Source organism: Osmerus eperlanus, chromosome 10 (genome assembly GCF_963692335.1).
Source record: "Osmerus eperlanus chromosome 10, fOsmEpe2.1, whole genome shotgun sequence".
In the NCBI taxonomy this organism is placed as follows: Eukaryota; Metazoa; Chordata; class Actinopteri; order Osmeriformes; family Osmeridae; genus Osmerus; species Osmerus eperlanus.
This window is the reverse complement of record NC_085027.1, coordinates 7,887,072-7,908,169: the sequence shown is the minus strand read 5'-3', so window position 1 is coordinate 7,908,169 and position 21,098 is coordinate 7,887,072. Positions and strand designations below refer to the sequence as shown.

At 43.3% G+C, this 21,098-nt stretch overlaps 4 protein-coding genes across 5 annotated transcripts in view; 3 read left to right on the top strand and 1 right to left on the bottom strand.

Moving 5' to 3' along the window:
* LOC134027666 (high choriolytic enzyme 1-like) overlaps positions 1-21,098 on the top strand; it is a 71,072-nt gene that overhangs the window by 43,260 nt on the left and 6,714 nt on the right. The gene's annotated exons all lie outside the window — the stretch shown is intronic.
* On the top strand, positions 2,628-5,165 carry aplnr2 (apelin receptor 2). Its single transcript, XM_062470903.1, has 2 exons — positions 2,628-2,786; positions 3,024-5,165. Exon 2 carries the CDS (start codon positions 3,317-3,319, stop codon positions 4,712-4,714), a length of 1,398 nt encoding a protein of 465 aa, XP_062326887.1. The 5' UTR covers positions 2,628-2,786; positions 3,024-3,316; the 3' UTR covers positions 4,715-5,165.
* On the top strand, positions 6,823-11,761 carry psmc3 (proteasome 26S subunit, ATPase 3). 2 transcript variants are annotated; one of them, XM_062471536.1, is made up of 12 exons: positions 6,823-6,947; positions 7,265-7,345; positions 7,751-7,876; positions 8,068-8,172; positions 8,578-8,640; positions 8,758-8,895; positions 9,016-9,159; positions 9,271-9,419; positions 9,876-9,972; positions 10,908-11,053; positions 11,174-11,255; positions 11,369-11,761. In XM_062471536.1, exons 1-12 carry the CDS (start codon positions 6,906-6,908, stop codon positions 11,477-11,479), a joined length of 1,284 nt encoding a protein of 427 aa, XP_062327520.1. In that variant the 5' UTR covers positions 6,823-6,905; the 3' UTR covers positions 11,480-11,761. The 2 variants fall into 2 exon arrangements, with proteins under 2 accessions (XP_062327520.1, XP_062327519.1); XM_062471535.1 differs by having other exon boundaries at positions 6,844-6,941.
* mtch2 (mitochondrial carrier homolog 2) lies at positions 13,571-18,860 on the bottom strand. Its single transcript, XM_062470619.1, has 12 exons — positions 18,703-18,860; positions 17,709-17,793; positions 17,477-17,583; positions 16,620-16,700; positions 16,232-16,289; positions 16,031-16,082; positions 15,744-15,803; positions 15,169-15,262; positions 15,008-15,055; positions 14,800-14,867; positions 14,622-14,697; positions 13,571-14,464 (listed from the first exon to the last, which is right to left on the bottom strand). The coding sequence occupies exons 1-12, from the start codon at positions 18,787-18,789 to the stop codon at positions 14,378-14,380; spliced, it is 903 nt and encodes a 300-aa protein (XP_062326603.1). The 5' UTR covers positions 18,790-18,860; the 3' UTR covers positions 13,571-14,377.

The window sequence follows — 21,098 nt, the reverse complement described above, 5'->3', positions numbered from 1 at the left end:
CTGTAAACTGAAACCTATGCTTTGTATGCATGCATGTTGAGGGTTTTTGTCAGTGGAAAATAAATAAATAATATCTTCACACCATCAAAGTTATCAATGTTGTTCTTGTCATTGTGACTCAGGGGTGAATTAGTAGTCTAGTGGTGAATGGATGGCATTACATGTGGTCTAAGGTGAAACAACATGTAATCCTTAAGACTATCCCCCAGGTTAGCCTGTCTACTGAATACATATGAGAACAAAATGAAGGTGGAGAAGGGGGACTGGGTGGTGATACATTTTACAGATGTAGCATTTTGACCTGTGACCTGATGAACTTCCTGTTTGGACAGCTGCAGTATCCACGTGGAAAGGAAATGAGGGGAAAGGACTTGACAAACGCGTGCGCACACATAGACTTAAACATGTAGTGACAGTTGATTTGTGCCAGTAGCTCCTTTGTTGGCAGATTACAAGGACCAAAGTTTTCCTGCTTGCCACACATTCCTCTCACTAAAATGTTGGTGTCTTGATAATATTCAGGTTAACATTCAGGTAATTCAATGAAAGTATAATGAACACCAGCTCCAGCTCAAATTGCATTTGTAAAGCCCTTTTTTCAAGCAATGTCACAGGGCTTCACATGCACCCTTAAAACTTCAACCAAACTAAACTCTCGTGGTTGTGCTTACTCAGACAGCCATTAATGGTGTTCCTCAACCAGAAAGTGCTTTCCTAGCTAAAAGCTTAGAACACGATTTTCTGTGAAGATGTGAAACATTTGAGTATTGTGTCACCAGTTGCATATTTGGTCAGAAATAGTTCAAATTGTAGCATAAACATAATACAACTTGTCTGTGTTTACACTGACTAATACACCTAATGATTCCATGGGAGTCAAGCTAGGTGAAGTATGCCAACATTTGATATTCTAAATACATGCAGTACTCCTTGCCCAGATGACCTGCTGGAGATCAGAGTTTGAGGGGACACAATGAGACAAGCCCACTCTTTGTTACGATTTCTCCAACACTGCGGGAGTACGATCAGTTATTCAATATTGACAAGGTGTCACCATGGCATCTTGTAAGCTTCTAACCCAACAGAATCCTATACAGTTTATTTTGCAGGGTCTGTTTATCTGGTCTTTTCACTCTTTTTGCCTTGTTTGCTTTCTTGGTGGTGTTGTTGGTGTTGTCTCCAGGACATCAGTGTTTTCCTGGGGAGATGAATAAGATGTTGCATGTATAGGACAGATGCAGTAGCGTAGATAGCGTGGGTGCTTGGGTGAGGCCACCCAGATGTGTGACCTCTCCTCTGACTTGTAACACAGGCCACTCCCATTCATCTGAATACCCCCGATAGGTCAGCTCCTCCTCATAACTTGAATTTTAGATGCATCTCTGATATCCATGGTTAGGGCGGGGTGAACGGTTAGCTGATAACAATTTAATCCTGTGCTGCCTTCGGGTCACATGACCCAAAGGTTCATAACGAACCATCGTTGTGTTTACCCAATACAAAAACAAATAAAAATAATTTTCTTTTAACCGTTGCAATGTGGGGGGGGGTCTGAGACAGCCCAGCGGTTAAAGAAAAATGATTCACTTTGTTTTTGTATGCGATAAAGTTGTCGCAATACGACGGTGGGTCACAATGACTGATGGGTCTGAATGACCCGAAGATAACACAAGGGTTAACAATGTTGATAGTAATTTTAGATGTAGATGATTAGAAATGATTAACAGATTGTTTAAAAGAAGGGGAATAGCCTACTCTGCATGCAAGTCTCATAAGCTGCTGTATAGAGACAGCACCATCACAAGGACACAGATGCCACACCCTGAGGCACAAAGAGATTGCTTAGTGTCCATATCAATCAGTGAACAAAGTACAGGGATAGCACATCTACAAGTCTAAAGGAATTGTGCTTCTCTAATTCCAGTACAAGCTACAAATGAGATTTTCTTATTTTAGGCCAATCAGAGTGTGTGTTCCAGGATGCAGAGTCATGTCCTGGTTTGGGATATCCCCTAATCACTCATATCCCCCCACCGCCTTCCCCCATCTCACCCCTTCTACCATCTCCTCCCATACACACACCAACACACACACACACACACCATACCACATGTCTCAGGACAAGGCTGACCTGGTCATGTAATGTTCAGTGTGGTCTGTTGGAGTTTGCTGTGTTGTTCAGTGTGTACATACACACTTTCTTTTAGTGGCTGTCATTGTGTCTTACTTTACAGTCTTAACAGTCAATGTGGCTGGCACTGTCACTGGAATGTGCAAATGTGTCGGTGTGTACGTATGTTGATTGCTTGTTGTCTGAGTGTTTTGTTACTGTCATAGACTGTATAGTTGTTTGTGTACAGTGTGCACAGTGTTTGTATGATGTTTGAAGAGTGTGAAGTTGTGGGCTGCGAGCAGGAAAAGGGGAAAGTGTTTGTGTTTCTCGCAAAGCCTCTTCTGGGGTGGTCTGGTTCATGGAGGGAAGGGAGAGTCGATGGAAGAGGTGTGTGTGTTGTGGCGGTAGGGGGTGGGGGTTGGGGATCTGGAGGGTGGGCTATATCTGCAGGGGGAGGAACTCCAGACCCCCTCAAGAGAAACACACCTCTGAAAGGGCTGAACCGTATGAAGAGAAGAGGTCAGAACTGCACTGGATGGACAGAAGTGAAGAAGTAAGAATCGGAGAGGATCTCGTCTCCCAGCCCTGAGGACGACATCTGAATCTTTGTCTCTTCCAGCATCACACACCAACAGCCTAGGAAACCTGGTCACAGACTTCCTTTCTCAAATATGTAAGTGATTTACTTCATGTTTATTTGACAAAAAAAAATGAAATTGCTGAAATAGTGTTGTTTTCCCCATCGTTTTGACATTCTTAAATGTCAAATTAAATCTACACATTTAAATCAACTGTTGTAGTCTTGTGATATTGTATACTATGTAAACCCACTTACTGTTTCAGTGTGTCCTGGTTTAGTTTATGTTAAGTTAATCTCTTCTTCACTAACAGCCTCCCATTTGTCTTTCAGTTTGTTTATTTAAAGGACAACCAAGATGTCATCACAGTGAGATATACGGGAAGCAAAGGAAGTAAACAGAGGGAGACAGGGACACTTGCACAGCCTGAGTAGCCAGCTGGACACAGGCAGGACTGAACCGTGAGAAAGCAAGAGACACTGCGGTGTCTAGAGAGAGACTACATGGATTAACAGCTGGAGCCTTCAGTCAACTGGATGTTGAGTTGCAGAGAGAAGCTCCCACTGGCGTCCGCCACTGTCTACTGCCTGCCAATTTACTGATCCCAACCAACCCCAGACCCCTCATGTCAGACCTTGAACTGTTCCCTCCCTCCTCCTCCCTTCCTCCATCCTCCTCTCCCTCCCCCTCTCCTTCCCTTCCCCAGTGCGACTACAGTGAGTGGAGCCCGACCTGGGTGCTCATCCCCTCAGTGTACCTGCTGGCCTTTCTGCTAGGCTCCCTGGGAAACGGCCTGGTGCTCTGGGCCTACCTGGACCGGCCCTGCTCTTCCCAACCCCTGGGAGCAACCCCCTGCTCCTGCACCAAGCGCCTTTTCCATCCCCCAGGCACAGGCTCCTCCCCCAGGCTGCCTGGCTCCTCCCGCTCCCTGACTAACTCGCTGATCGCCAGCCTAGCGGTGGCAGACCTGGCCTTCCTTGTCACCCTGCCCCTGTGGGCTGCCTACACAGCTCTGGACTACCACTGGCCCTTTGGCCGGCCACTCTGCCAGGTCAGCAGTTACCTGGTTGCCCTCAACATGTATGCCAGCGTCTTCTCCCTCACAGCACTCAGCGTGGAGCGCTATTGGCTCATAGCCGGACACCGCCGCTCCAGCCGTGCTCAGGGGCCCGGGACTTGCAGGGTATTGTGGGTAGTAGGAAGTGTGTGGCTGGTTGCAGGGATGCTAGCTCTGCCTGCTCTGCTACTCAGGACTGTCAGAAAGGTGGAGCTGGGGGAGGAGCCTGATGATTACTGGCAGGAAGTGGAGGAGGGGGAAGGCGACCAGGTAGATGAACACAGAGCCGTGATCTTTTCCTGTGCAATGGACTACTCTAGTTTGATCTCCACCGAGCTGGGGCGAGATGAGCGAGAGAGGGCAGAGCTCCTGTGGACAGCAGCTTTGGGGCTCAAGTCCACTCTGATTGGCTTCCTGCTGCCGCTGGCCGTCCTATTGGTCTGCTACTGCTCCCTAGGCCACCTCGTCAGTCGCCATTTCAAGAAAGGCCCACGTCCGGACCCCCAGCGCCAGCGCCGTCTGCTCCGTGTCATCGTTACCCTGGTGATGGCTTTCTTTCTGTGCTGGCTGCCCTTCCACACCAACAAGTCCCTGTCAATGCTGGTGGAACTGGGCCTGGTGCCCTACTCCTGCCTGCTGGACCGCACCCTGCTGGCCGCCCACCCCTATGCCACCTGCCTAGGATACCTCAACAGCTGCCTCAACCCACTGCTCTACGCCTGCTGCGACCCCGCCTTTAGACAGCACTGCCGTGTCCTGCTGCCCTGGGGAGGGGCAGGGGCAGGAAGGGGATCAAGACAGGGTGGCTGGAGAGGGTGCAGGGGAAGTTGTGAATCTCCACAAGCAGCAGACAAGGAGGAGGATGTAGAAGAAGAGGAGGAGGACAGGGAACAGCCAAGTAGAACTCGAGAGGAAACTGTAGATGGAATGGAGGAGGACAAAGTAGAGGAGATAAGGGATAGTTAAGAGAGTGTGTGTGTTTGTTTGTGAAACACAGACTCCCTGGGAAGTGGAAAAATCCCGATATTTCCATGTGACCCTCATGAGAAACAGACTTTAATATGTAATATGTATTTTTTGATAAGGAACACATGAGTACGGTTTCAACATGAATTATTGAAATTATGTCACTCTATGATATTTGTGTTTTAAGATCTCAAGAAATAATTTTGTTCCCTCTGGTTTGTGATTAAAGACATGTTGAACAAATGTCAACTGAAGTGGACAGTGAGAGGCCTGGAAAATCATCCAATCAGTCCATGAGAATGAGGTTAAGATGTACTCTCTTTCTAAACTGTTAAATCATTTATTCACCAGAACACATTACTGTTTCCCACGGAGGCAACCGGAGCCGAGTCTATAAACAGTATATTTCCACCATGCACAACACATACCACTGATACTTTAATAAAGATATGAGAATCTGATGCTTTTTTGAGATGTGTGTGAATGCTTGTGTGCCAATAAATCCAAGATATAGGACGTGTTACACAGGAAGTGAGGAATTTGAGAAATGATAAAGATGAGACATTGTTTGCTTACAGTGGACTCAAGAAAGATCTGACTCACCCTACTTTGTGCATTGGAAGGTTTGTTACATACTACAATATTTCTGCTCATGTAACCCTCCCTCTCTCACACACACACACAACCATAGTTAGCCTTGGATTAAAGCGTTTGCAAAAGGAGTACATTCCACTTCAAATGTATTTCATCTATGCAAGATTAGATCATTGTTAGATGGAGGGGAAATACAAATATGCATTGTAAGTTAATATCATTAGTAGTTATATTATTATAGCCTATATAGCCTATCAGAATCAGAATTCGGTTTATTCGCCATGTATGTTATACAAACACGGAATTTACTGTGGCAGGGAGGTGCAAACACTAAACATATACGAATCTTAAATTAAGCAAAGGTACAGAAGTTTAACTATTCCTAAGAACTAAACAATCTAAGAATAAAACAAATTTAAATATAAAATAAAATATATAAAAGAATAAGAATGAGCAGCATGAGTGGTCAACATAGTGCAATAGTGCAATCAGATACTGGGTTAAATAATGAATGAATGTCAATGGGAGTCCTTGGCCTTGTTGAAGAGGCCAGTAGCAGATGGAAAGAAACTGTTCTTATGGCGTGAGGTTTTGGTCCTGATGGACCGCAGCCTTCTGCCGGAGGGGAGTAGCTGGAACAGGGAGTGACCAGGGTGCGAGGATCTTCCTCGCTCGCCTCAGGGTCCTCGAGGTGTGCAGGTCCTCGAGGGTAGGCAGATTGCAGCCGATCACCTTCTCACCAGTGCGGATGATACGCTGCAGTCTGCTCTTGTCCTTGGCAGTGGCAGCAGCGTACCAGATGGTGATGGAAGAGGTGAGGATGGACTCAATGATGGCTGTGTAGAAGTGCACCATCATTGTCTTTGGCAGGTTGAATTTCTTCAGCTGCCGTAGGAAGTACATCCTCTGTTGTGCTTTCTTGGTGAGGGAGCTGATGTTCAGTTCCCACTTGAGGTCCTGGGAGAGGATGGTGCCCAGGAAGCGGAAGGACTCCACAGTGTTGACTGGGGAGTCGCACAGGGTGATGGGGGTGAGTGGGGCTGTATTCTTCCTGAATATATTTGAAACATAATAAAAGCAATGCTTTTGGATATGGAGGACTAAAAGTGCCAAAATCAATTAAATAAATACACCATTAAATAATTACTTAAATGTGTCATGAATTCATTAAAATACCAATTCATTTTATGTAAAATACATATATAATTATTTCAATTATTTAATTATTTTTTTAATGGTCCTGTATTAATGTGCAGTGCAGTGGACAATATAAAAAATGCAATACGCTAAACAGCGCCCTCAGTCCATTGCAATTTCATTTTCATGTCACCACGTGTTGCAGTGCTTCATGAATATATTGTATCTGTCAAACTCATTTTTAATTCATGACACATTTAATAACAAATGTATGTATTTAATTCAATTTTTAATTAATTAATGACACATTTAAGTAATTATTTAATGGTGTATTTATTTAATTCATGTTTGAACTTTTAGATCCAATGTCTTAATAGTGATACCACTCCGACGCTGCCGAGGGCGGTGTGGAGACCAAACACAAAACAACACTCCAACCGTCGAAGAAAATAGAGCGAAAATGGCGTCGCTGAATGACAAGTCGGTTTGGGATGAGGTGGAGGTTTGTTTTAATATATTAACCTAAATTAACTATGTTCCGTTTTTTAATGCAAAGTAGTATGTCGTATGCGTATGGTTACATGCTTGGTATTATGTTGTGAAAGTATAACATGTTAATCAAAGTTAGCCTCTCGATAAATCTAGTGCCACAGTAGCTAACGCGTTAGCTAGCTCGCTAACCAACCCATTCGGTAGTACTGTGTGCGAGAGTGACACAGGGAAATTTGTTGTGGCTAGCTTAACTGCTCATTTCATCATTGATACATTGGCCAAGATAAACGTGTATTTGTCAATTGTTGACAATTGTGTCTACAACAGGATGGCATTGGCGAGGAGGTACTGAAGATGTCCAACGAGGAAATCGTCCAGCGGACACGTCTATTGGACAGTGAAATAAAAGTAGGCTAGCCAGGTTACGTAGCTTTCTTCTTTCTTGGTTAGCTAGCTAGAACATATTTTCACCAACCAAATGTACTGTTATTGAAAGCATAGTATTTTATTTCAAAATTGAATGATGCAACATGCCACTACCGTATTGAAACAGTACTTTTACCAATACAAATGTATAAAGTAATACTTTTTATATTCAAATTCTGATATAATATCTGTTTGTATACATCTCTCAAGCAAGGAATTTATAAACACTGACTTAATCTCCGTGTTACTTCCTACTAGGTATAACATTTCCTTTCAACAGGTTTTGTAGTCGGAGATGACATGACATTGAGTGTATTTGGCTCAGTTCAACATTGATGGTGTTAGTCCCAGACAGTCTAATCCCCTCTTCTCTGCCATTTCTGTTAGATCATGAAGAGCGAGGTGCTGAGAGTGACTCACGAGCTGCAGGCCATGAAGGACAAGATCAAAGAGAACACCGAGAAGATCAAAGTCAACAAGACCCTGCCCTACCTGGTGTCCAATGTCATTGAGGTGGGACATGTTATTACATTACATTTATTTATGCTATTTATCCATAGTTATGCTATGGAGGTTCTGGTGGGGGAATTCAGTGCAGCCCTGTTGAAATGTCCATGATTTTGCATGATTAAGCAAATGAACAGTAGCACAATACTGGTGTGTTATTTTCCACCATTAATGTTACTGTGTGTGTGTGTGTCCAGCTGCTGGATGTGGACCCTAATGACCAGGAGGAAGATGGAGCCAACATCGACCTGGACTCCCAGAGGAAGGGAAAGTGTGCTGTTATCAAGACGTCCACCCGACAGGTACGACATCACTGTTCATTCAAACGCAGAAAATGACATGATCCTAGAGCAGGGGTAGGCAACCCTGGTCCTCGAGAGCCGCTGTCCTGCATGTTTTAGATGTTTCCCTGCTCCAACACACCTGTTTCAAACGAATGGGTCGTTATCAAGCTCTGTTGAAGCCGGGTAATGACCATTCATTAGAATCAGGTGTGTTGGAGCAGGAAAACATCTAAAACATGCAGGACAGCGGGCTCTCGAGGACCAGGGTTGCCCCGTCCTAGAGCATCAGACTCATGTGGTTTAACTGGCCTCACATGCTTGCTCCTGTTGTGTGTAGCTGGGTTGGTATATAGAGCATTTTGTATTAGTTATTGCAAACATATCACCAAGCTGGTGTTACGATGGGATGTTGTGCTCCCACAGACCTACTTCCTTCCTGTGATTGGCCTGGTGGATGCAGAGAAGTTGAAGCCCGGAGACCTGGTGGTGAGACGGCTCTCCTGTCCTCTGCACGTCACGTATACAACCTTATGTAGAACATATGCGACATATGTCTAATTCCTTCCCCTTCATCCTGTGTTGTATGGGTGCATGCTCTTCCAGGGAGTGAACAAGGACTCGTATCTGATCCTGGAGACCCTGCCTACGGAGTACGACTCTCGGGTGAAGGCCATGGAGGTGGACGAGAGGCCCACGGAGCAGTACAGTGACATTGGAGGCCTGGACAAGCAGATCCAGGAGGTCCGAATTGCAGCTGGAGCAGATCACACACGAGAGATAAAGCAAAACATTCCACTTGCATTCACTGTGACTAACTAACATCTAACATCCCACTCCCCTTTTTTTTCTTCTTCCTTGCAGCTGGTGGAAGCCATCGTCCTGCCCATGAACCACAAGGAGAAGTTTGAGAACCTGGGCATCCAGCCTCCCAAGGGGGTCCTGATGTATGGACCCCCTGGCACAGGCAAGACCCTGCTGGCTAGAGCCTGCGCTGCCCAGACCAAGGTAAGGAGTTACCCACAACTGCTGTGTGTTTGGGGGATTTATTGCAACCGATTGCATCGTTTAACCATTCATGTGACATTTATGACTCGTCAACTCCACTCTGCCCCCAAGGCCACCTTCCTGAAGCTGGCTGGCCCCCAGCTGGTGCAGATGTTCATTGGAGACGGAGCCAAGCTGGTGAGAGATGCCTTTGCCCTGGCCAAGGAGAAAGCACCCTCCATCATCTTCATAGATGAGCTGGATGCCATCGGCACCAAGAGGTGAGCTGGGAGATAACCCTTTCTAATCTAACCAAAGGATGAATGGCGTAAGTACCTGCTGTGGAATAAGTCAAACTGACATCTAGGGACAATAAAGTGCCATCAAGTAGCACTTTACTTTTAGTCCTGCTCCATTGACTCCAATGAGCTTTGATGCCCCCTTTTGCTGTCCATTTAGAGGTGCCACTTTTTTTATGTTTTGGGGTTGTACGTGTCTTGCCTTTTAAAATTGTTGTTGGTTGTGCTGAATATTTGCTGATTCAGCACAATCGGAATTTTTGCCAGCTAGCTTGTCTGCCCTAGGTAGCTTGAATTTAAAATCAGTCATCTCCTCTTGTTTTTAAATTTGCTTTGTCATCTTGAAGTACTGAACTTTTCAAGTATTTGATCATTGTAATGGCCCAGGTCTAGTGTTTACATGTCCCTGACCAGCTTGTGTGTGTGTGTGTGATGCAGGTTTGACAGTGAGAAAGCAGGAGACAGGGAGGTCCAAAGAACCATGCTGGAACTTCTCAATCAGCTTGACGGCTTCCAGCCCAACATGCAGGTTAAGGTAGGTCGTCCTGCACACCCTGTACTTCAGGGTTCCCGCGGGGTCTTAAAAAGTAAAAAATTCTGAACTTTAAATTTAAGGCCTTAAAACATCTTAAAAACGGCAAGATTTTTCATCCGAAATTTCTAACATTTCATTTAGTCAGGTCTAAAAAAGGTTTTACCCTCGTTCATTTCCAGAAACGCTGGCCGCAGAAAGTTAATACAACGTAGCAAAAAAGTATTGAGTCGTATCCTACAAAGCGAGTCTGGTACAAACGAAACCATCAGAACGCTGCCCTCAGAACGTTGGTTCGGTGTGTTGTAGTTCTTTCTGGGGGATATTGATGTTGGTACGTACGCGGTGATAAAACTACAAATCCCGTGATAAATACAATACCTGCCCGCGAAATACGTCTGCACTTCCTCAGTTTGTTAAAGTTTGGCTACGTGTGGCAAATGGGAAAAGGTACTTTCAACGAGACATGGCTAGATCGTTAGGTTGGTTACAAGCGGTACCCAGCTCCAGGTACGAGGCTGTCTGCAAAAAAAAAATATTCAATTCGGTTACTAATGTGATTGCTTTATCTGTAAATTAAATGTATGCTTTTTCAATGACTGAATTCATTGAAATAAAATGTTTTTTCAGAATTTCTTTGATTTGAATATTTTTTGGGTAATGCCGTTACCCAAAAAATCTTTGTTTCAATCTTTATGGTCTTAAAATGTCTTAAAAAGGTCTTAAATTTTACTTACTGAAACCTGCAAGAACCCTGGTACTTACTGCCTCATACCACACACACCCTATACACTCACCTCCACACTTACCTCACACCATAAATTCACCCCTCTAGACAGGCCAACTGCAAGAGAAGTGGCTGACTGGCATCTCTGTGACTTACACTTTCCAACCTGCTCCCCCATCATCCTGCTCCCCCATCACCCTCCTCCCCCAAGGTGATCGCGGCCACCAACAGGGTGGACATCCTAGACCCGGCTCTGCTGCGCTCCGGTCGTCTGGACAGAAAGATAGAGTTCCCTATGCCAAACGAGGAGGCTCGTGCTCGCATCATGCAGATCCACTCCCGCAAGATGAACGTCAGGTATGGATCTGCTGGACCCCTGTTACTGACCTGTAACCCTGCATGCTCTGCCAGATCAGGCCCCTCATGGGTCTGTCTCCAGGACCATGTCTGACCCCTCTCTTTTCTTTCCCTCGACAGTCCTGATGTAAACTATGAGGAGTTGGCCAGGTGCACTGACGACTTTAACGGAGCCCAGTGCAAAGCTGTGTGTGTGGAGGCGGTGAGTATACTGTACACTCAACTTGATCAGGAGCTTCACACAACCTCCTACACTGCACTCTACTTAACACACCCTGAACCACAAATTACCCTTCCTTCTCTCCCTCTCTTCAGGGTATGATTGCGCTTCGTCGGGGAGCAACAGAGCTCAACCATGAAGACTACATGGAGGGCATCCTGGAGGTGCAGGCCAAGAAGAAGGCCAACCTGCAGTACTATGCCTAAGAAGGACTGGGAGCGTGTGTGTCTGTATGTTTTCCATACCTTCCACTTATGCCTGAAACAACCAGACTGTTTATTGGATGACAGCTACACCTATTTTCAATCATCTTAACATCTGGTTGTTACTGGTGGTAAAAGGTGTGAGAAGAGAGAAACTGTTGGGGGGGGGGGGTGTATGTGTGTTTTTGAGTGTGAGGAAGGGATCGGAGGGGACTCAGAGCACTGGTTTATTACTGTAGCCACTGTCTTATTGTCCATTTAAGAAAAAATAAAACTTTTTCCAGAGTTTTTCTTTTATTCTGTTGTCTGAAATGTCTGTGTGTAGGTGAGTATATCAATATGCAGACAGAATGTTCAGGTGTTGATGGTTCTGAAGTTAAGCATAAGAAATTGTAACAATGATAGAATTAAATTATTTTGTGATTTTGGGGAAAGTCAGGGTAACAGGTTCATAATATTGGATGCAAATGGAGAAACACCTACAAAGTATATATATTTTTCTTATATAAGCATGGTCTGATACCAGGAAGACCATGAACCTGATCTGACAAACTTGACTTTTTATTAAGAAGTCTTTGTTGTACTTCCGAAGAAATTATAATAAATAGGGTTCCTGCGGGGTCTTAAGTCTACAATTCTGAACTTTAAATTGAAGGCCTTAAAACGTCTTAAAAACGGCCAGATTTTCATCCAAGGTCTTAAATTTAATTTAGTCAGGTTTAAAAAATGTTTTGCCCTCGTTCATTTCCAGAAACGCTGGCCGCAGAAAGTTATTATAAAGTAGCACAAAAGTATTGAGTCGTAGCCGACAAAGCGGAGCTCGAGTCCAGGGTTTGAATTATGAGGGGGTTTGACCCCCCTAATTAAGACTTCGACCCCCCCCCCAAGAGGTAAAAACAACAGGTTGGGGGGGTTGAAACATTTATATATCGTTCTTACCTGTAATCGTAATATTACTTTACGCCCTGAAGAAGCTGACCCCCCCAATTATGATTGTATATTTCGCACTCTGTTTTCTAACCAAACTAAACTAAAGAGAATCTTCCTGAGATTAACAAGCGTTTGGCGGAGAGGAGAGATTATATTTATGAAACTATGTGAAGGTGAAGTCCCACATTTCACATGACTACAATGTAACTTTTAAGTTAAAATAAACAATTTAAAATTTGGATTTGAACCCAGGCTGTTGCAGTACTGCACCAGCATGTCTGAAACATATATATTACTTAACTGATATAAATTAAATGAATTGGTTAGAACGAGATTTGAACTATGGGTACCGTGTTTGGCAGTAGACTCGATGGTACACATGCTTACCCATTGAGCCACAGTGAGGTTTCCTGCAAACTCATTCTACAAGACGGTCTAATTGCCCTTATGATACTGCTAAATGCCAAAAGACAACATACGTTTTGTTTCTGCTAATGCCAAGTTATAAAACAGAATACTCCTAATCATACTTACAAAACAAGTGAGTTTGCTGAAGGGTTTCTAAGAACTCATTCACAAAATACAGTGACGATAAGACTTTTCTTGAATACTTATTTATTTCTGCAACACGGATAAATAATTAAACAGAAATGTGCAGCTTACCATCTATTAGAGGTGGGAATATTTTTGTACCTCACGATTCCGATTCCTGGGGTCACGATTCGATAAAAAATCGATTCACGATTTTTAATCAATTTGCGATTCAATATATGCTTATATATATATATATATATTTTTTTTAAGTGAATCGATGTGAATCGCTAGAAGACTGAATCACGATTCATGTGAATGGATTTCCCCCCCACCCCCGAGTACTTAGTGCTGAATGAAGTTAAATTAGGTTACTGATGTGATTTCTTTATCTGTAAATTAAATGAATACTTTTTCAATGAGTGAATTCATTGAAATAAATATTTTTTCAGAATTTCTTTTACTTATATTTTTTGGTAATGCATCATGTAGGTCTTAAATTTAATCTTTATGGTCTTAAATTTGACTTACTGAAACCTGCAGGAACCGTGAAGCTTGCAAATGAAGAACAGGTCTGATACAAACTTTAGCATATAGTGGCGCATGGTTTCCCACCCCCAAAAAACAATAGAATAGATCAAAAAAAGCAAGACTCTTTATTTGGGTCTGTCAAAGTGAGTTCATACAATTGCCTGACTGCTGTGACAAGGCCAGATACCATCCTGTACTGTCAACATTCCAGCTCTATGGTGCCCCCTCGTTGTCTGAAGGCCCTTGGGCTGCTCCGGTTGCATGTGTGCTCTCACACAATCACACCTTTTTTCCCCTGGACCCCCTTGTGCCAGCACCATGATTACACACACACAAGGACCAGGACACCACACAGATACCCACACCCCTGACACAGATCTCACTGCTTAATATCTCATCAGTTAAACATTTACTACATGCAGGTTTAGCAACAATCCCCATCTTTAATTTATATTAACAAGGCGACCAGGAATAGAGGCTGCAGACGTGTGGTCCTTCAAACATTACAGCACACACACCAGGCGACGGGAGGGGGGGGGGCGAGATGAAGGGAAAGTTTATTGGCAGGAAGTGACAGACAGGAATGAGTCAGTCTCTTCACTGGGGGGCGGGTGGGTCTAGGTGGAGGGGCATAGCTCCATTAGAGGAGCAGCAGTCAGTTTGTTCACAGGTCTGTTTTAACACAGCTCCTCCCTTGTCCCAATCTGAGCACCCTCAAAAACAGCACAGCTTCATCTTTACTTGATGGCAGACAGACGGGTTGTTAAAAAACAAAATCAGTTTCATCATAAACAAATGCATACAAAGGATTAGGTGTCAACATCCCCCCCCCCCCCCCAACCAATTTCAGGCAGAATGTAAATTTATATTTTTACAATAAGATTCTATGCTGCTCCTTCTGCTACGATCTTAAAAAAATCTCTTCTGATCAATGGCGTACGTCTTCCCCACCGGCAGTTTGCGGAAGAACAGACTGTTACCCCGGCTCATGTTGCCCTGGTGACGAAGGTAGCGGAGAAGAGAGGTGAGTGGTGAACGAGTGAAAAAGACATGGACAGCAGACTGTGTCCTACAAAAGGATCCTGATGGGAGGAGTCTAATGACTGTTTGAAGTAGAAGTCTGTCTGTCTGTGTGTGTGTGTGAGTCACTTACCTCCAGGCTGAGGTGTCTCCAGCAATCCACCCAGGTGGGGTACACTGAGGCGTAGGGTGGCAGGCCTCCAGCCAACCTTGAGGAAGGAAAAGAGGATGGGGGTTGACACGTTACTCTGAAACTAAAGCCACCACAGTAGCAGAATGAAAATGTGTGGTGCACCAGCTGCTTAACTCACCCACAGTTATTCACTGCCATAAGGTTCGACACCAAGACAAACGGGTAAGTGAGCATACTGGCAAAGAACTGGAAGGAACAAACACACACACAGTGTCAGTGTACACAAGTCATTTAAACTGAGGCCAGGTTTAAAAAGTGCCAAGTGGCTGTCATGATTTGGCAACATCTCTCCCGGTTCAGAGAAATAGGGTGTATTTGATACGTACCCCAGTCACAGCCTGAGAACAGTTTTTGATTTCTCCTGTGTGACTCATCTAGCGAGAGAAAACAATCATTTAAATGCATTATTCAAACTCATCTAAACATGTACACGCAGCATATAAAGTACTGTAACAAAGAATACATTGTGTGTGTGTGTTTGTCATACCGAGTCGTCAATGGCGTATGTGTTGATGAGGTGAGCCAGCATATTGCAGATCCACAGGGACAAAACATCCCCAAGGAGACGAGGAATAAGACCCCTAAGAGCAGGGAGGGGAGGGGCGCAAGAGATGGACCGAGTACAATCAGATTATCCTGCATTGACAAATAATTATTCTGGGAAGGAACTAGACCTGATGTTCCAGACTAAAACACATTAACCCTTGTGTTATCTTCGGGTCATTCTGACCCATCAGTCATTGTGACCCACCGTCGTATTGCGACAAATTTACCGCATTCAAAGACAAAGTGAAGCATTTTCTTTTAACAGCTAGGCTGTCTCAGACCCCCCACATTGCGATGGTTAAAAGAAAATTATTTTAATTTGTTTTTGTATTGGGTAAAATTGGGTAAACACAACGATGGTTCGTTATGAACCTTTGGGTCATGTGACCCGAAGGCAGCACGAGGGTTAAGAAAGCCCAGACACAACCTCACAGGGATCAGAGCCAAGTGTACATTACATATGTATCCTGTACTACAGTGGAAGGGGAGAGTTACGGCCTGCAGATTCCTACTTACGCAAAGAATCCCATGATGCCCTCTTCTCTGTAGACTGTGACGACGGAGTCAAACACTCCACTGCAGAGAGACGGGTCAGTTCAGTTTACTGGATCATGGTTCAGACATCCTCGGATAAAAAACTCACCACACCTTTTCCATTACTAACTCCAAAAGCGGTGATGTATCCACTTCATGTCATCTGCTCAGTCTTGTAATACCATTTACTACTTCAGAGTTTAAGATAGCAGAACTACAAACCCCAGTGTGTTTAGTGGGGTGAGGCAGGTGAAACAGCAAAAGCTCACCTGTACTTGGCTTCTCTCCCAATGAACTGCACCATGCACCTCAAGGTGATTACTATGGAGACAGAAAACATGATTTGTTATCGCTATGGAAACAAGGATGACTGTGGTCTCAGGTATAGCCCTACATAAAGGAGGACACAATAAACGGGGATAGGACACACACAGGTGTCACATCAGAAAGCATGGTGAGGGCAGACTCGCCGTGGAAGGGGTGTGTGACGATGGTGGCGCAGGAGCGTGCAATCATCTCCTTGGTCGTCTGACAGGAAACACACAAGGACAGACAGGAAGTCAGGGAGGAAGTGAAGTTAGCTAGGGAAAATCTATTCATCGTGTCAACATATTCTTTAACACTGGACAAGTCATCATCTGGATCAGTTACAAGCAGTTTGCATTTAGTCATTTAGCAGACACTCTTATCCAGAGCGACTTCTAGTAAGTACAGGGACATTCCCCCAACGTCATTTTGCACGGCCGGGAATCGAACCGGCAACCTTCTGATTAATAGCCTGATTTCCTAACCGCTCAGCCATCTGACCCCAGAGGACTGACCTGCCTCAATCCCAGCCCCAACCCCTGGCAGACGTACCTCATTGACAACATGCTGTAGGGAGCCTTCTTCTTGTTTCTGTCCACTGCCCGTAACCTCAAATTTTGCGTCATGACATCTCTGAATGAGAGAAGACCAATATGACATCAGATTTACAGACAGCCAATCAGTGGGAAGTGTCAGAGAATGTCTGAATTCTAACAACCCATCAGGGTTACTTTTTCATATTTCATAGTTAAGCTGGGTTAGAAGTGTCCTCTAGGTCTAAGTAGGCTGTGGCGTAGTGGAACTAGTGAGTGTGTATGTGTGGGAGAGGTGGGGGCAGGGTTATGACAGAAGACTGTGTGTTTATATTAGCTTGTCAGCGCTCACACCTTTCTGAATATAGAAGCCAACATTAGTTATGTGAGAGAAGGTATGGAGGAAGGAGGTGGTGTTACAGCCTCCCACCGCCAGGCAGAGCCCATTTCAGGTGACACCTTACATTAAGTCAACATCCTGACCAACTTGGCATGGACTCTGATCTGCTAAGCCTGTACACAGCTGGGGGCCAAAGTCTCAAAGAATGAAAACATGTAATATTGGAAGTCCTCTGATAGGAACACTGAGGCTTGACTTGATAAGAAGTTAGACAACCTGTTATTACATTTAGTCATTTACAAAGGTAATTAGGTCTACGTACAAGTAGGGTTGTAGACCAGAGCTGCCTACCCTGTTCCTGGAAAGCTTGTATGCTTTTGATTCAACTCCAGTTGGGACTAACCTGATTCAGATCATCAACCAGCTAAAGTTTCAAATGAGGGGTTGTAGATTAGGGATCCCTGATGTACACTGGGCTCTAACCAAGCTGGATCCAACCTTTCATGTGGTGTAAAAGTCCTTGCTCATGGTCTGACCTGCAGAACCCGACTGTGAACGATGGTGCCGATGGTGCCAGCACACAGCCTGGGGGCCAGACCGTTGAACAGACCCGCCTTGCCATCAATCTTGCTGATGTGTTTGGCTGGAACACACATACACATGCAGATGAGAGGACACCCATTATAGACATGTAAGACTTAGAATACTCATCCTGATTGGTATAGCATGCTCTGTTGCAAAACCACAAATAATGTGATTCCGTCTCACCATAAGCAAACAGTCCAGGTAGCTGGTAGACCTGGCGGCCGAACAGATTCCTGCCAAGACTGGGCGGCAGGGGTTCATGTCCTACCTGGAGCCACAACACAGGGAAGTTAGGGCTATAACCTAGCTATGTAGAACCAGTGGCGACAAGCCACATTATTATAGCTACACGAGCCTACTTTCACTTTCAATATGATGGTGGCTGGCCAACAAAAGACAACGTTTTTGTTGCACTAACGTTCTACTTAATCAGACTCATGTTTAAACTTAAACTTTCAGATTGATTTTGAAGTAACAGTTTCAACATTTACCTAACCAACATAACTGCATGCAAACGTACACGCCCTACCCAAACCGACTAACCAAGACTGAACAGCTACAGTACTGACTGTGTTGTGGACCAAAGGGCACCCATACATTACAGTAGAAGCTAAGTATAGTAGTGCTATCCAAGTAGCCTAGCCAGAAACGAGCTTGCAAAATGCTGTGCATTAGTAATGTGATAGTAATGCCCCGTGTGACTTTACCGTAATGCATATAACTAGAAGAGTTAATTAAAATGTGATGTTTGAATACTAGTACTGTGTTGTCGAAATCAAACCTATCCCTACTAGCTGTGTGGTGCTAATGGTAGCAAGATAGCTAGCTGCGGTCGACAGTAGTTCCTTTGAATGACCTTTCGTGACGTCAAAACATAGCGAGCTATCATTGTTAGCGACTACTTTTTCGTTGCTTTGCAAGCACATATACGTACAACACACTGACATTCAGTCAAATTAATTCCTGAAGTGGGAAGCAGATAAAATATGGTGAACACAAAAAAAGATATAAACCTAGCGATTTAATCATCTACACAATGTATCCAGGAAGCTAACATTAGCCTAGCTAACTAGCTAGCTGTCACTGACAGTGACAAGAACCGATGGATTCGCTTTGCTCGCAAAATCTGTTAACTTGCTTAACTACATGCACACAAGAAAATGTATAACGCTCTTACCTGAACTAGTACTTTGATGTACATAAGCGGGTGGGATAGGACTGTTAGCCCAGACCCTAGAAGTATTTGTCCACACGTGTCCGCCATTATGAAATTGACAGGGCTCTCCCATCTGCCGCCGGAGAGGAAGGAAGCTTTTAGTGCTTAAGGGTGCGTTCAAGAAAAGTCCAGAGATCGTTGAGCAATGTTAAAATTCGTCCATTCAGTCACCATTAGGCTATGGTAAATTGGAACATTTTTGAAGCATTTAAATTATATGTAAAACACAGTGCCAAATCAGATTCAGTTATGTGTTTTAAAATCTGGGTATTTTATTGTGTAAGATTTATTTTAACAGGATATAACATGCTGATATTCAGGCTTCATTTCACAAGTGGCGCCAGTTGGCCTCTTCATAAAACAAAAACAAACTCCACTAAATACAAAACACAACAGACTTTGTTAATGTGGGGTACTTTAGTGTGCACAACCACAGACGTCTAGCTATGTTAGGTAGGCTACCCTGCTGGTTCAGTAGAAAGGGCCGTTCGACCAATGAAGTTTGTTCAAGAGACCTTGACTTACCATTTAAATAAATAGTAAATAGTGATAAATATGACAATTTGTATGATATTTCTTTATCAATATTTTAAAATACAGCGAGCAAGACTGTACTGTTCCCTCAATCCAGTCGACTGAACAAGCATTATGCTCAAGTGGAAAGGCAATTAAACATGGTTAACCACAAGACCATAAATATTTAGTTTTCTGCTATATAGGGCCTATTTCATAATCACTGTAATGTCAATATGTCGGATGAAATCAGACATTATGAAATTGTGTTTTCAGCACATTAGTGGTTCTAACTAGGTTAGCGCACGACACGTATAAACTATATCAGAGCTCATACACACAAGAACTGGGACGGATAAGCTAGGTAGCAATTCAAGGTAAGTGGCAACCTGTTTACATATATCCTAAATGTTTAATATTTATAATATTTTATATTTTTTTTATAATATAATATTTTTTTAAGAAAAAACGTCCACTTGACTTCTCTTTTTTCATGAAAACCCTAAGATGAATCTTGTCAAAGTGATAAACAAATATAAAACACAACGTTTTAATAAGATCAGGTTTACTTTTCTGTCTTTGTCCATGCTAATGGACGTTTTTGTGCTTTAGATAGTCTAACATTTCATATTGCCGTTATTAACAACTATTTTGACCAAGTTGAGCAACTTAACCACTGACTGGAAATGTAGCTCTTGTGAAATCCCTATGCACACAGGTATACTGACACAAACCCTTGCAGGGGGCATAATGAATAGGCCAGTATTTAGATTGATAGTCCATTGATAGTTTGCCCCTTCAGATCTCAAAGAGACCCCTTTTGGTTTGATGGTATGCAATATATTGATGATTGTAAGTATGGGATTTAATGCAGAGCAATGCCTCCGGTTCAGACATCTAAAGCAATGATTAAGTCACACTTATCACTGACATGATTCAGAGACCTGATACTTTGTAGACCAACATAAATATATTGAGTAAAACCCAGAGATGAATGTTTCATACAATGTAGTGATATCTGCATCAGGACCACATTGCAGCCCTGAGGACTGGATTACATTTTATATTTGCAACATAATGTTTCCAAAAAACCACAAATGTGCAAATGTTTAGCAACACAAATTCCCACAGTGAGACATAACGATGTTTCATCATCTGTTTCAAAACTTCTCTCTCACCTCAGCCTATGCAACAGCTGCTGAAAGGTTGCATAGATTCTTTGATAAAAACGTTTTGTTGTTGCAATTTTAGTGTGCATCATAAATCTTATCAATACAGACACTGTGAGTGTCTGTATTAAAGTCTGGTGTTGTTTTTATTTGGTCAAAAAGCATAACCTGCATTGATACAATGCAGGTTCTAGAAATCTGAAACTTCAGTCCTGTTGAACTTGTCAGGTTGTCATTGCAGCTCATTCATGGTAATTAAGTAAATCATTTCTTAACATCGGCCTTTGAAATCTTTAGTTCTGCTTTTACAAAGATTGTTTATAGACAAATTTGAGTTCAAACAGAAGCTGTAACATTTCATTTTCACATCTTCTAAATTGTAATAAAATTACACTTTAACATTTTCAAAGATTGTACAGTGTCAAATTAGATTAAAGTCAGCATGAGACCAAATTAAAATGACACAAGACTTTAGTCCTCATTCTAAAAGGCAGAACACCAAATTTCTTTGATACTGTACAATCTTTCAAAAATGTGAATATGAATTTTCTAAAATAGGAAAATACTTAGATTCAGTTTTGCATAACTCCTATCTTCACCATAATAACCATACTTCTGGAAACTGGATGAAACAGTTGGTTAGAGTTGGTCAAGATCCCCTGCTCTTTAGCAATG

Excerpts from the sequence above, each read along its gene's own strand:
- aplnr2 (XM_062470903.1), top strand. The coding sequence starts at position 3,317 with ATGTCAGACCTTGAACTGTTCCCTCCCTCCTCCTCCCTTCCTCCATCC.
- psmc3 (XM_062471536.1), top strand. The coding sequence starts at position 6,906 with ATGGCGTCGCTGAATGACAAGTCGGTTTGGGATGAGGTGGAG. Across the intron at positions 8,896-9,015 it reads TGGACAAGCAGATCCAGGAG|CTGGTGGAAGCCATCGTCCT; the intron begins GTCCGAATTGCA and ends TCTTCCTTGCAG. Across the intron at positions 9,420-9,875 it reads GATGCCATCGGCACCAAGAG|GTTTGACAGTGAGAAAGCAG; the intron begins GTGAGCTGGGAG and ends TGTGTGATGCAG.
- mtch2 (XM_062470619.1), bottom strand. The coding sequence starts at position 18,789 with ATGGCGGACACGTGTGGACAAATACTTCTAGGGTCTGGGCTAACAGTC. Across the intron at positions 15,056-15,168 it reads CATACGCCATTGACGACTCG|ATGAGTCACACAGGAGAAAT; the intron begins GTATGACAAACA and ends TTCTCTCGCTAG. Across the intron at positions 14,465-14,621 it reads GGAGACACCTCAGCCTGGAG|GGCAACATGAGCCGGGGTAA; the intron begins GTAAGTGACTCA and ends CTTCGTCACCAG.